Consider the following 14,973-nt stretch of genomic DNA (forward strand, 5'->3'; position numbering starts at 1 on the left):
CACTGAGTAAGTTCATTGACTGCAATTCAACTGATCTGTCTGCAGACTCAGTCCAACTCACAAGTAGTGATGGAAGTCTCTGGAGAGATCTTGCCTGTCTGGGTTACTCAGAACTCTGAATTAGGGATATCCCTTTAAGTCTGTCACTCTATGTGTCGTACATGCCCTCTCAGCCTTTCCTATCCCCAACTCCATGCTTCACTAAGTGTCTCACTGGAATTAAACTATTTAGGGAAGCTTATTAGGGAAGGCTGGAAAACAATTCAGGTTTGAAGTTAAAGCCTTATACAGGTGCTTTTCATTCTCCAGCTTTTCTGTGCTGTAGCTTTGTGTGACCTAAGCTAATGTTGGAGGATGTGAGGTATCAGGGTGCTGTCTTATAAACCTAACCATCTGCACAATTTTGACCTGATGAAATGCTTACCTTACTTACTGTGGTTTTCTATGGCTAGATGAAAGGGAGGCATCGGATCATCATGCATGTTTATTACATCTGGAAGGAAGTCTGGATGACTTCACTTTTATTTGTGGGAGAAAAATAAACCCATGGGAAGATGTATTCCTCCCAACCATTAGCCTATTCCTTCATTTGCTTATTGAGCACCTACTCTGTGAGAGGCACTGTGATAGGTGCTCGAGACAAAATGGTGAAAGATGTCCTATCTGTTCTCAGAGTCCGTAAAGGTCAATTACCTTTCTGATGGCAGTAACAACGTAAACTTTTGCTGTAATGGGCCAGAGAGTAAATATTTTCCTTGTTGTGGGCCATGAGTTCATGTTGTAATGACTCAGTTCTGCCTCTGGAGCACCAAAGAGGTCGTCGTAGATGATTCATGAACAAATGAATGTGGCTGTGTTCCAGTAAGACTTTATTTAAGGTTATGGAAATGTGAATTTCATGTAATCGTCATGTATCATAGAACACTATTATTCTTTTGATTTTTTCAAACCATTTACAAATAAAACAACTCTTCTCACCTTGTGGACTGTACAGAAACAGGCAGGGGCTGGGTTTAGCCCTTGAGTCATAGATCTCCCACCTCTGACCGAGGAGATGATCACTGGTAGTTGAGATCTGTGATTTCTAAGTCAAGCTCCTCTTCAACCAAAGTGGAGTTCTGCTTGTCTCCTGTCCCCAAACCCCAGCTCCAGAGGTCTTTCTACAAAACAAAAATCTTTTTATAAATGTATGGTACAACTGGGGACATCTGGGGACTTGTTTTCCTGTGAGAAAATGAAAATGACTCCAGTGACTATTTGGTCTCTGAAACAGTTTAGATTTTTTTTTTTTTTCCCTTTTTTTCCCCTTTCCCTATCTCCATACTAGAAATTAACATAAAAATTCTTTCTGGCTAAATTCCCAATACATTTTCACAGTGAGCGTTTTCTGAAGTGAAAATTAGTAGCTTCCTTGCAGTTTTCATCAGGGATGTGAAATTGTGCAGCTCACAGGGGTGGAGAACTCAAACCCCATTTATGAATTAATACATGCTGCTGAGAGTACCTTGCTATCTGCCGAGTGCCAGGGATTCTTTTCTACAAAATCCTGAGCATCTACATAGTGTATTTTAATTTCCTTTCTCATTCCGCCAGTGAGCGAATACCATTTTCTATTTGCACAAATGAATTAATATGTAACAACTAGTACCTATATAAGATTATCTTATTTACATCATTCTTAGGGGTTGAGAGCACTTGGGCAAATTATAATGTCTTTCTCTAGTACCCCCTCCCTCCTGGCCAATTTTTATCCAGGTGAAATGTAGCAACAGGGAACATGAAGGACACCATCCAATGGGAGCCACTGGCAGTGGGAGTAGACATCTGTGGGGGCAGATCTGGCTCAAGTCCCAGTTGTGGCTGCACAGAGATTAGGGACCTATAGAAATTCCTTGTTGAAGCATAAGATGACTTTCACATCTCCTATCTTTTTTCTTGGACAACCTCTGCCTTTCTCTTTCTCTAACCTTGGTTCCCCAAAACAGCCTTGAGTCCTCAGTCTAAGGATCTTGGCTGTTGAACTAGAACTCTATGTTCCCCCTGCTGGGATGGCTCTGATCTTTCAGGTCTGAAAGTTCTGATAGTGGAGGAAATTTCACTCCTGTGGCAACTCACAGGAATCATGGGGGAAGGAATGTTGTCATTGTTAAACAAAACAAAACAAAACAAAACAAAACACCACTTGTGGGCTTTGGAATCAGACAGATTTGGATTTGAATCCTGTTTTTTTCCACTTAGGAGCTAAAGTAGAGTTCAAGCAAAATAAATTAGCTCCTCTGTGTCTTAGTTTGGATAGCTGTGAAGTGGAGGAGAAAACCTTCCTCACAGAGTAGAGAGGAGGATTAAATGAGATAATGAACAGTTAGTAAGTTCCCATTAAATGCTGAGGAATGCACTGAGTAAGCGGTCTATAAAAATACTACCACTCTGACAAGATACTAAAGAAAACTGTTCCCTTCATTTATGCACCAAATGTTTGTTGAATTGCTGTTTGCTTCTGAGAAGACCAAGAAATAAAATGCATGTACCACACAAAACAGAGGAGCTCACATTCAAGTAGAAAAGGCAACCATCTGCCAGTAAGTGTAGTCATGCAGAGTGTGGGTGTAAAACAGAGGTATGTAGAGTGGGGCCCCCGATGTGGAAGACCTCAGCACACCTGGGGACATCCAAGAAGGAGGTGGGCAAGCTAAGGTTGAAAGATGCATAGAAGTTTGTCAAGTGGTCAAGGGAAGAACTATGTTCCATTCACAGTGCGAGATCTGGTTTTGCTAGTTTAGGATAGTAGAGGGGGAGAAAATGGTCACAGTGGGGCTGAGGAGAGATGCAGGGGTCCAGGGATGAGGGACCTTGAATATCATGTGAAGGAAACGGACTCTGACATCCCAGTGGTTCTTTATGATGTGTGGGAGAGCAGAATGCTGTTAGTGAACTGATGTGCAGCCCCCCTGTAAGTGTGTTTGAGCTAGAGTAGAGATCCATGGAGGGCTCAGTCACCACAGATGTGTCCAACCTGTCCCTTACACACGAGGAACCTGAGGCCAGAGATCAAGTCCTCAAAAAACAACCTGACAAAGCAAAATAGGACTCGGGCTAGTGTCATCTAAGTTCAGTGCTTTAGGCTTCCTCCACACCAAGGACCTGCCATGTAAATCTAGGCTTTTTCACGGAAGGACTGTCTTCTCTGTGTTGGATTCGAATACAGGTTCCATTCCAGCATCCTTCCCTGAGAAACTGCACCATTCCACCTTCTGGACTTCAGAACTATGGGCACTGCCTGCTGGGAGTGGGGACCTCAGTGGGAGCAAGGATGGTGATTTTTCCAAAGAGGAAATGAAGCTATTGCCATGCTTTCGAGATCTGAATCAAAATCAAAACCCAAAACAGATTGAGAAAGACCTCTTTCTTTCCCTTGAACTTGAAATCCAGGGACTGTTTTACAACTAGAAACCCATGCATCACAGTGGCAGCTCTGGACTTTGATTACCTAACCCAGCCCTTGCTTCCTCAGGGCCTAGCAGGAAGCACACCAGCCTAAATAGGTGTGCGTGAGTGTGGGTGCGTGAGTGTGTGTGTTTCAGATTACAGGTGCCTGGGGAACGCGCGCCCAGGGCAACAGAGCAGGGACCTGAGTTTCCTCCCACATTAGGACCCAGAAAAAGGGGCTGGAAGCTGAGCTTCACTTCCAGCTTCCCCAGGCTCGGTTCCAGCAGCGCTTGGGGCTCTCCAGAACCTCCGCGCTCGCCTTCCCTCCTCCCTTAGTAACCGCGAGGCTGTGGATACCGCCAGCTGGTGGGGGCCCGGGAGGCTACGGGGCAGCTCTGGGGCGGCGGCGGCCCAGCTCAGGTGCTCGGAGCTCGGACGGCCGCAGTGCGGAGTCACCCGGCGAGCTCAAGTGTCGCTGCGCCAGCGCGCACGGGGCCCCGCGCACCCAACCTCCGCACCTGCCGCGGGGTCCAAAAGGGATCCTGCAAAAATGAGCCATTCTCACCCGGCTGGGTAAGTGACAACTGGAGCTTTTCCACCCCGCGGCAGGTGGCGGCTTCAGCCAGCGGCCCCTCCTCCCTCCTGCAGCGGAGAAAGGGGCTAGAGGGGAAGCGAGAGGGAGGGCTGGGGAAGAAGAAACAAATAATAGGAATTCTGGGTTGCACTGAAGATGGCAGAAATCCCAGGCTTCCCACCTCCTCCCTCCCTTTCCTTGGTTCTTTCACCGACGTTCGCCTCTTTGACATTTTCACTCTGGAAGGATTAAAAAATGGATGTGAAAAACGCATACATTAAGCAGGGACGTTAGCTGGGATCAAAAAGATCCTGTGGTGTAGGACATGTGCGTTTGAATGCAAAAGGAGAGGTCACCAAAATATGCATTCGTTTGGAGATTGGGGACTGAGAGAGAAATTTTCACTGTGGCCTCTTGCAGAGAAATGAGGTGTGAGTTGATTTAATGTCGAAGGAGGTTTCACTGTGAAGGGGGCCCCTTATTTCAGTGTCATGGGGAAATCTTTAAAAGTATTTTGACCAGGGAAGGTGGTGTGATACTGGAGAGGAAGGAGAGAAGGAAGGAATTGTGCCCTCCTATGTTTACACATGATCTCCTGTTGCTTTGGGCAGGGTGACTCCTCAGAAGATGTATTTGGCAATTATTCAATCTATTCTAGAAAGTTAACACAGTCATTATTGGACGTTGTTAAAAAAAAAAAAAAGTCTCTGTCCTTTTGTTGGAAGGGAGAATATCCAATTTCCTCCCGAAATAAACAATGTAATGCATATTAGATGGTTTTTTATTATGATACATCTAGTAAGCAGATAATATCCTAGTTGATCTTGCAACTAATTTGAAAATGTTTTCCTTTTTAATTGGATTTATTGCACATTTTCAAGAGCAGCAAATTAGTAGAGGACAACATATTTAAGATCATTTGGGGTTTGTGATGTCTAAAATGCCACATTAGTCGTTGTGTTTAGGATTGATAGTCAAACTTAAAAATTTTTATTTTTTAATGAATTCTCTGAGTGTAATGACATAAACAAAATGTTTGAAAAACTGGAGGTATACAAGCTGCCATGTTGGAAGTCAATTTCAGAACTCTTTTTGGAAAGCAGTGTAGCTACGACTAAACAACCTTCTCATTTTATCTCAAATTGAATTTAGTTTAGGTTCTTTCCACTTTGAGGCTGAACTCCTGTGCAATTTTAGTTAGCCGTGGGTCATGTGGGATGTAAATGGCACTATTTTTCTGCAGCTGCTGTTTGCAGTATGTCCACATATGGGAAAATGAATGTGTCAGTCATGGTTGTCTTCCTATGTTTTTCAAGTTTTTGGCTAAGTTAGAATCCTATTAGACCATTTAATCATCCATTTTAAAATGTGGAAAAACCTGTAGCTGCTTATTAAATTGTGCATGATTAAGATTTCAGAAACTGAAGTGAAATTTTTCTGAAGCTCCATTAGTTCCAAGCACATTGGAAAAAAGGAAAATTTATCATCTAGGGAAAGAGTATGCTTCATGGTACTCTTCAAAAAAGATACTAAGATGGCAACACTAATTTTGCACTAAAATTATAAACTCCTGGAGAGTAGGCACCATGTCTTATTAATCTTTGTGCCCCCTTCACCTAGGACAATGTTCTGCATAAAGTAAAGCTCAGTTAATGTTTGTTGAATGAATGGTGTGTTCTGACACTGCCTCCAGTCTAGAGGTGGATGTATTCACAAAGGAAAAGCGTATTAGAGCTGAACATTTGTACCATAAGCTGAACAAGTGTTTACCATGTGCCATGCTATAGAATAATGTTTTACATGAAATACCTCATTTAATTTCCCCACCCATTTCATGAGGCAGATTCTAGTCACCCTCATTCTCACAGGGAAGGGAACTGAGGTCTGAAAATTTTGAAAGGTCTCACAGGTAGGCAGGTGTCAGGGCTGGAAAGCAAAACCAGGCCATCCAGTTTCATTGCCTGTGCACTGAACAATTACACAACATTGCGTCTCACTGCCAGTAGCTGAGATGTGTTGGAGCCCTAGATGCATAGAAATTCCTATCCAGATCAGACCAACATCTGACAAGTGATTCCTGTACATAACTATCTGGCATTTTGATATATAATTAGAAAATTATTTTGTAATAGTGGGTATATGTGTATTTTTTTGTTTTTAGTTCATCAAAAGTAAATGAAAACAATAAACATAAGAATAACAAAATCTAAATGCCTTAAAATTCATCCACGAACAAAATTATTCAAATTGCTGAAGTTTTTCGTCAATATAAGTAGTGATTCTTTTTCTTGACTATGCCACCATTTGGAAATAATAAAAGTTTCAGTAGCAAATAAAAGGTTTCATTAAAGCTGAGAAAGCTTTTCCATCATTGCTGAAGCAGTTTGTACTTATTACGTTTTAAGGATAAATGGTAATGAAGTGCAGTGGTACAATAAAACAGAAATTTCAAATCCCTAAAATTCCACCAATCAGTAAGTGACGCCCTGATGCTTTCTCTTGGTGCTTCCTTTGAGTGCCACTGCTTACTTAATTACAGCTTGAAACACTTGATGTAAAAATTGCAAAGGGCCTGTGCTGACTTGGTTCAGAAAGAGTTTGGAGTAAACAAAAGTGGGCTTAAAAACTTCTGCCAAAGATTATAATAGAGACTTTGAATCTGAGCTGCATTGTAATTTGGGGGAAGTCAACTATAAAACACCGCTCCTGGCACTGCCATCTCTAATGCAGTTGTTTCAGAGTGGAAAATTTCAGCTCATAGTCCCTCTAGTTCGCTAAATCTCACCCTGGGTTGCTATTGGTGTGTGTGTGCGTGTGTTTGTAGGTTGCGCACTAGTCCTGGAGGTGGAATGGGGATTTTTATACCCCTCAGTCATGCATGAGTATAAAATGATATGGCAATTCTAACTCCTTCAAAGGATCGTCACTGAATCCATGTGAAGTTGATTCCCTGTGTGAAAGATAAGCTTGGCTCTAAGTAGAGATAGTCACACTCGTCTGTAAATTTGCTTTGAGGAATTGGAAGAATGGGGAGCATTATGGTTTATGACAAGATAAAAATGCGGAAGATGTATGCTTGGAAAGATTGCTCCAAGGTTTGGGCACACTTTTTTAAAATTTAGACTTATTAATGTATATCTTTTTAATGTAAACAAGTGTTTCTGTCCTGACAGAGTACAGATCTGCTTCCACTTATGACAGGGTTATGATCCAATAAACCCCTTGTAATATAAGTCCAAAACGCACTTAATTCACCAAACCTGCTGAACATCATAGCTTAGCCTTGCCTACCTTCAATGTACTCAGAGCACTTACATTAGCCTATATATTGGGGCAAAATCATCTCACACGAAGCCTATTATATAATAGAATATAATTGAATAATATATATTCAATATATTGAATGCTCTACTGAAGGTGAAAAACAGAATGGCTATCTGGGTACATACGGAATGGTTTAAGGGTATCAGTTGTGTATCCTTGTGACTGTATGGCTGACTGGGAGCTGCCACTGCCCAGCACCACCAGAGTGCATCATACCACATATCACTGGCCTAGGAAAAGATAAGAATTCAGAATGGTTTCTCCTGGGTGCTTATTGCTTTTGTACAATTGTACTCAAAAAATTATAAGCCAAACCATTGTAAGTTGGGGACCATTGTATACGGAAGTATGGTATAGAAAGAATTAACACATCCTTAGTACTCGCTGGTAACTCAGTCCTTCTTCATCAAAGACAGGGTGAAAACTGTTGGGAATGAAATTGTCAATTTTTAGATAGTGGATATAGATATCCAAAAGTGACAAAAAATCATAAGCCCACCATGTCATTTACAATTGGAATGCCCATTGCAGTTTGTCTCTGCCTTTTTTTGTTTGGTTGGTTCAACAGGGTACTTTAAAAAATTGTGATATAATTAACATATAACATTAGTTTCAGGTGTATGATAAAATAATTCAATATTTGTATGTCCCACAAAATGACCAACACAAATACTTATATGATCTCACTTCTATGTGAAGTCTAAAATAGCAACAACAAATGAACTAATAGATACAGAGACAGGGGAGGGGTGGAGGGAGGGTGGTGGTGATATGAGTGATGGGAGTCAAAAGGTACAATCTTCCAGTCGATAAATCATTACAGCTAATAATACTTTTTTTTTTTAATTTGAAAGTTGCTAAAAGAGTAGATCTTAAACATTCTTATACACACACACAATTTGTACCTATGTGTGGTGATGAATGCTGACTAGATTTAAAATTGTGGTGTCTCTGCCTTCTTACAAAAGTGTACTGCTTTGTATGGCTGTAGCAACTTTCTAGTCTCTCCGTTGCTCACCACTCACTCCTACTACCAAAATTATCTCTGTCACACAGGAAATCAGACTTGAAGTGATTAAATATTTGAATTCAAATTGGGTGGTTTCTACTCACCCTCTTGTTACATATTAACCATTTAACTTCAGAAATAAATTGTTTCTGATTAAAAGAGGTGAATTGAGTGTGTTCATTTGTCTTGACTTCTCTGATCATCTGTTAGAGTCTGCTCTTTTTGTTATAGATGGAATGTCTTCTCTTACCCCTTTGCTTAACAAACCTGTGCTCATACATAGATGGAATTGGAAAGGGATTTGTTTGTACATCACTCAGTTTTTTTAATTCCTTCAGAGTTATAGGCCAAAAATCACATAGTGATCTATCGCCAAAAAGTGTTTTCAGGGATCTTTCAATGAGATCCTTCAATTGTGTTGAAAGCAAAGGGTTGGACTTTACTTGCGATCGTATGTGTTGCCCAGTCATGAAGGCACTTGTGTTAACATCTGTGCAACGTAGGTTGCCACTTTTATTTTCCAGGTATCCTCCTAAATTCAGTGCACCATGATAAGACACCGGGTGGTGAGAGGTGTGCCCTTCTTTTGTAAAATTGGGAAGATGATTATAAAAGGGAAGGGGGGTATGGATCATTATGATGTGGAAGAGCATTTTCAGTCAGATCAGTTTTAGTCTAGCACCGAAGAAACTAGAGGGTCTAGAAATTAATTCCTCTAGAACTACCCTTGCCCGGGTTCCATTAGGAAGTCTTTAGGTATCCAAGGAATGTGCATATCCCAGTATGTACACCCCTTGTATAGAGAACAGGGTACTGTCAGATGCAATCTTCTGTAGCATCCCACATCCTTTCTCACAATCTCTGCTGAAGAAAGGTATCTCTAACTGCAAAAAGTGGAGACTTCCCCAACTTACTTTGATTATTAGTAACTACAAGAATTTTTCAGGGAGATGAGAAAATAAAACTTCTGTGACCCAATTTTCAAACCTAAAATCAGACTCGAATAATCTGGGCCTGGGTGTTTATATATTTTCAAGAGATATATCATTGTTTATATATTTTTATATAATTTTTATGTAAAATTTTTATAATTTTATATAATTATAAATATATATAATATGTAATATTATATATATTATTATATAATATAAAATAATAATATAATATAAATATATAATAATTATAATTTTATAATTTTATATAAAATTTTATATAAATAAAAAATTTATATAAAAACATTTTATTTAATATTTATATATTTTCAAGAGATATATCATTCCAAAGAATCATTTTCAATGAAAATTTCAGATTCTGGAAGATAATACTGAAATAATCTTTTTAACTTTAATTAATAATTTTGGCACAAACCGAGAGAAGTAGTATGCAGATTGAATTATTGGCTCTTTCCTGCCAATGACTTACTCAGTTCCCCCCACAAATAGTTGAAAATAGTGTAGGCTTTGGAGTGATTCCATAAATGTCCATGGGTTTAAAGTAAACTATTAAATTAAGTGGTGGTAAAATTTGTAAAAGAGGAAAAAATATCTAGGATTCAAAATTCATAAAGATCTGCAAGCATCTTTGTCACCTTTCCCTAAACTTGAAGTCCCAAATGATATATTATAAATATGATTTATATTTTTTTAAAGGATAAGGGAAGAGGACCATCACTTGAGTCACAGTCAAAGTAAAACCCTTGGCACCTCAAACACAAATAAATATAGTGAACTGACAGACTTTTATGCTTTCAGATAAACTATTTAAGGTAAATGTATTTAATATAGTTACTTATTAAATTAATTTTTGGTTTGAATGATCAATTGCTGGTCCTGGTTGCACTGAATAAGACTTGGGCAATGCCCTCTAAGGTGACTTATTTAAGTGTACAGATACTGCATTTTGATTTTTCTTTAGTTCCTTGCTTTGGCCTACCTCCATGGTTCTGAAACTTATGCATACAAAGAATTACTGAGTGGTGCGGCATACACAAAACCATGAATATCATACTTTATGGATTAAGCTCATGATTTTTAAGAATATTTTTGACAATATAATACATTTGCATCTTGTGCTAATTACAACCCAAACGTTAGGTAGGATTCCACTATACCTCTGGTTTCTAACCACTCAGAAGCCTTTTTTTTTTTTTTTTTTTAACTAGCTTGAAGCTCTACACAACTGTCTTTTTCCAGGAATTCCAATTAGGGAACACATCCTTCATTGACAACAGCATTGCTGCAGGTTGTTATATTAGAAAATATATTTGGATTAAAGTAATTCACCTGAGAGCTTGCATTTCTGGATTAATGTCTTTTCCAGAGAAAAGAGAAAAAGATGTTACAAGTTCAGTAGATGCAGCTTGTAAAATCATGCCTTACCAAGATTCTGTCAATATTAGGATTAGAGTTTTCTTGAGAGTCTTTGTCAAAGCATTGCTTTTATAGTGAGCTTTAGAAGTGAAGAACATTTCAAAGTGTAGATGTATGAGTCAGACTTCCTTAATGACTTCTCATTCTCTTGAGGGTCTCTTCTGACCCTTACTCTTCTTATCTACCAGTTTCTTTCGTATGGTTAACTCTTTTTTTGGTCTATGGGCAGAGGACTGAGAGGTGTAATTTCTTTTTCTGCCCAGGGCTTTGGGGGATCTCTTTGGAGAGCTTCATTATCCTGTCCACATCCGTCCAAACTACCTACATGGAGGTGGTGGGATAGAGAAGGTATCTGTCCCCCTTTTGGATGGCTCATCAATGACCCTTTTCTGTTTGCCGACACAGATAATTTGAAATCAAAGTGTGGGTTTCTTTGTACTCAAGAAATACATTCCTTGTTTCTATCTAAATCCATGTTACATTGTTCAGTTGGTCATCTTTTTCACTGTGCTTGTGTTTTGGGCTGAATTGTAACCACACCCAAATTCATATTTTCTGTGCTAACTCCCAGCGCCTCAGATGTGACTGTATTATAAGATATGATCCTTAAGATGTAATTATGGTTAAATGAGGTCAATGGGGTCATTAATCTAATATGACTAGTGTCATTATAAGAAGGGGATGTTAGGACATAGACATACACACAAAAAGAAGACCATGTGAAGATAGAGAGGAAAAATAGCCATCTGCAAGCTCAAGGGACAGGCCTGGAACAGATTTTCCCTCATTGCTTTCAGAAGAGACCAACCCTGTTGAGACCTTGATCTTAGACATCTAGTCTCCAGAACTGTGCACAATAAACTGTTGTTTAAGCCCCAGTCTGTGATACTTCGTTATGGCAGCCCTCCAGCACTAATACAACCTGTTTGTCACTGCTGATGCTCTTTTTATGTGGTCTTGCAAAAGCTAAAGTTGGCCTTTATGAGAAATGTAGTCATTGGCAATAAATGATTAAACAAAACGAGGCTCATGAAGAGTGGAGATTGGAAGCCAAAAGTTGAAAAGGGAGATAAAACTCAAAGCAAACAGCAAATATGATTAAAGCACTAGTGAGGAGAAGTAATTAAGATAATAAGTCAATGATCTCTACTGGTTAAGTATTGAACTTTTCTTTTTAGTCTGATTCGTAATCAAATTACTCCCCACCTCTCAGCATCTTACACTAGTTGGGCTGGAAAATTGTACATTTTAAGCTGGTGATCCATTTTTCTGTGACTGTTATTATTTTCTTATAATAGTAATAAACATTTATAAATTAATGAAAATTCTTAGGGCAAAATATTGAAACAAGGGAAAAACAGCAGGGAACTAAACAGACAATATAAATTGCACATAGTAGTTATGAAACAGCATTAAAAACTAAGGATTTTAAATTGAATTGAATCATAGTGTTTTATGGTAGCAGTTAATCTGACATTCTCTATATGCCATGGATTGTAATATTTTATATTTGTGAATATTATGTGGCTCTCATATTAAGAAGTTGTCTTTCTTCATAGCTTGCTCCAAGATATTTACAATAATATTGTTTCTGTTGTTTAGATTCAAATAAAAATAATCTGCTGTAAATTAGAATAATAGACTTGGAGGAGATCTCAATGAGTCTCCGGGTACTAGGGATACAAGTTGTTTTTATTTTCTTCCTTATACTTATCTGTATTTTGAAAAATTTCTACTTTGAGCAGAAAAGAAAAGAAAAAAGAAAAACTGCTTGACATCCTCCCATTGATAATCATAGTAGGGTTTTTTTGTCATTTTATTTTTTCTCCATTTTCCTATGTCTATCCTACTTTTAAAGCTATACTGACAAAGCTATATTGTTTGAAAGGCTGTTTCTAAGACAGTACTATTTTTAAAGTTACACCAAGTAAGGAAGGGAATTCCCTCATAGCATTCTAGTTGTCTTTATGTTTCCCTTGTAACTACAAACGTCTTGAGGTAGAGACCATACCTCTCTACATATTTTGGTCCTCCATGTACTTCAGGACTATACCCTGCACTTGGCTCAGTAATTGCTGACATAAGCAATCCTCTTGAAATCAGTAGCTTGGAATCTCTCAAATTACCAGCAAATGGTTCTTTCACCATAATTTGTAGGGATTTATATGAGGTTATCACTGTTAAATTTTTCTTTCCTACGAATTTTGCTTTTCTCTCAGTCAAACTTGACACTTAGAGCTTTGTCCAGGCAGGAATCTTCCAGAATAGGAAATGGGCTTAGGGAGTGAATGAGGCTGACCTGAGGCTGCATTCTATGTAGAGGGGTATTGAAGTTCCGGTCCTCGGTGAAGAGATTAGCCTACAGAAGAAGAAAAGGGAAAGTCTGAGGTTTCAGGACCAAATGCAAGAGCATGGGGAAGGAACCAGATCCCAAAGTCCTATTTCAGGCAGCAGAGATGGTCAAGAAGCAAGTTGGGAGACAAGGTCCAAGGAAAGGTAGAAACTGTTGGAGGAGTATGGACAGAAGGTTAAAGCATTTCAAAGGAAGCCACAAACAAGGACTTGAAGTCTCAGAAAGATTGGAACTGTCTGAAAGTCATCTTGCTTTTTTGTGTCCTTCTAAGTGAAAAAGAATGATATTCCACAGAGAAAATCAATGTTTCATTAAAAAAATATGAGATGAACATGCTACAGTAGGAAGAAGAATATTGTTGGGGTCAGATAGACATAGGTTTGAATCTCAGTTGTGCCTTATGGGGACTTGGGAAAGTTAATTTCCCTGTCCCTCACTTTCCTTTTTCAAAAATTGGGCTAATAAATACCTTCCTTGCAGGAATATTGGCACATATTAGAGACTCAGTGAGTGACAGCTATTGTGTGTCTATTTTGATCTTCATGCAAAGCATATGTTGCTTAAGTCTTTTTTGTTTGTTTTTTTCTTGTTTAATTTTTCCAGCTTTATGGAGATGTAATTGACAATATTATATAAGTTTAAGGTGCACAGTGTGAAGGTTTCATATATGTATGTTTATGAAATGTTAGTTAACACATCATTAAATATTTAGCATCTAATTCTTAAAGTACATCAACTCAATGGTAACTTCCAAAATCCACCGAGCATTTCGTATATGATAAGCAATTTGCTAGGTTTTTAGTATTGACTCATTTAACGCTCTCAATGATTTTCAAAAACAGCCCTCTTATTATTTCCATTTTCAGAGGAAAATAGAAGGCACGGGGAAGTTAAGTACCTTGCCCCTCTTTGCTAGTCTACTCAGTAGCTGATATGGTTAGATAGTTAAGATTCAAACTGAGGAAATTGGACTTGAGAGGTAAAACTCTCAGCTACCATCCTCCTCAAGGATACTGGTGGTAGAATAATTTAGTCATGCTGTTTCCCTGCTTAAAACCCTCCATGGCTACTAGAAAACTGGCCAGTCCCAGGCCCATCTTACAGGCCACTCCTTTGACTTTTAAACAATTGTTCCTTTTATTAAGCCAAACTGCCCTCCCTGTACTTTCCTTCATCATTTGGGATGCTCCTGCCTTCTTAGCATCTTTCACAGGTCAACCATTCACTTATCTGTCCACCATATGCTTTCTCTTCTTTAGGCTGAGCTCCTCAGGACTGTTGACGGGACCTTGTAGAACGCAGTTCAGCTTAGTGGTTCAAGCAGAACAGTGCCTGATTTGAATGGTGGATCTGCCTTTAACTAGTTATGATCTGCTCAGCTAAGCACTCTATTATTTTAGTTTACTCTTCCGTGAAGAGGGTGGATAATAGTACTTTGCAGGGTTGTTTTGAGAATTAAAGTACATCGCTTATGTTAGTAGAGTGTTTACTGTGTGCACTACAAAAATGTTAGTGATCTATAAATACTGTGATGAAAATTATTGGTTCCTAGAACTTTCCCTCCTGTCACCTTTTCTCCAAACAGCATCCTTATCTCCCTTGGTTTGCACGCTATTTTTCCATTAATGCATATTTCTTTAAGTGTCCACAATTTATTTTTTTCTCTCCAAAGAATTGAAATTCTTAAGCCTCCAGAGAAGAGCTTAGAGGCTCAAACCTCTTCTTTTGGGAACTGTCCACCTTAGGGAGTTCCAGGCCTACTGACTTCTCATGAACTAGTTTCTTATTGCCTCATCTGTGAACACTGCAGAACTATCTCACCAGTAGTCAGCACAGTTGGAGACTAGTTTTGTTTTTACTAGTCACTTCAAACCATCATATTAAGGCTATAAATAAAATAATATTATGGTTCTCATCT

General features: G+C 38.8%; 1 protein-coding gene across 1 annotated transcript in view; it reads left to right on the forward strand.

The window, feature by feature from the left end:
* The first annotated feature begins 2,840 nt into the window (after positions 1-2,840).
* Positions 2,841-14,973, forward strand: part of ERICH3 (glutamate rich 3) — a 94,923-nt gene continuing 82,790 nt past the window's right edge. Inside the window, exons 1-2 of the mRNA XM_047724928.1 lie at positions 2,841-2,923; positions 3,763-3,999. Of these exons, the coding sequence (XP_047580884.1) occupies positions 2,841-2,923; positions 3,763-3,999 (320 nt within the window). The remainder of the gene's footprint in view (positions 2,924-3,762; positions 4,000-14,973) is intronic.

The sequence above is a fragment of the Lutra lutra genome, chromosome 4 (assembly GCF_902655055.1).
Source record: "Lutra lutra chromosome 4, mLutLut1.2, whole genome shotgun sequence".
Lineage (NCBI taxonomy): Eukaryota > Metazoa > Chordata > Mammalia > Carnivora > Mustelidae > Lutra > Lutra lutra.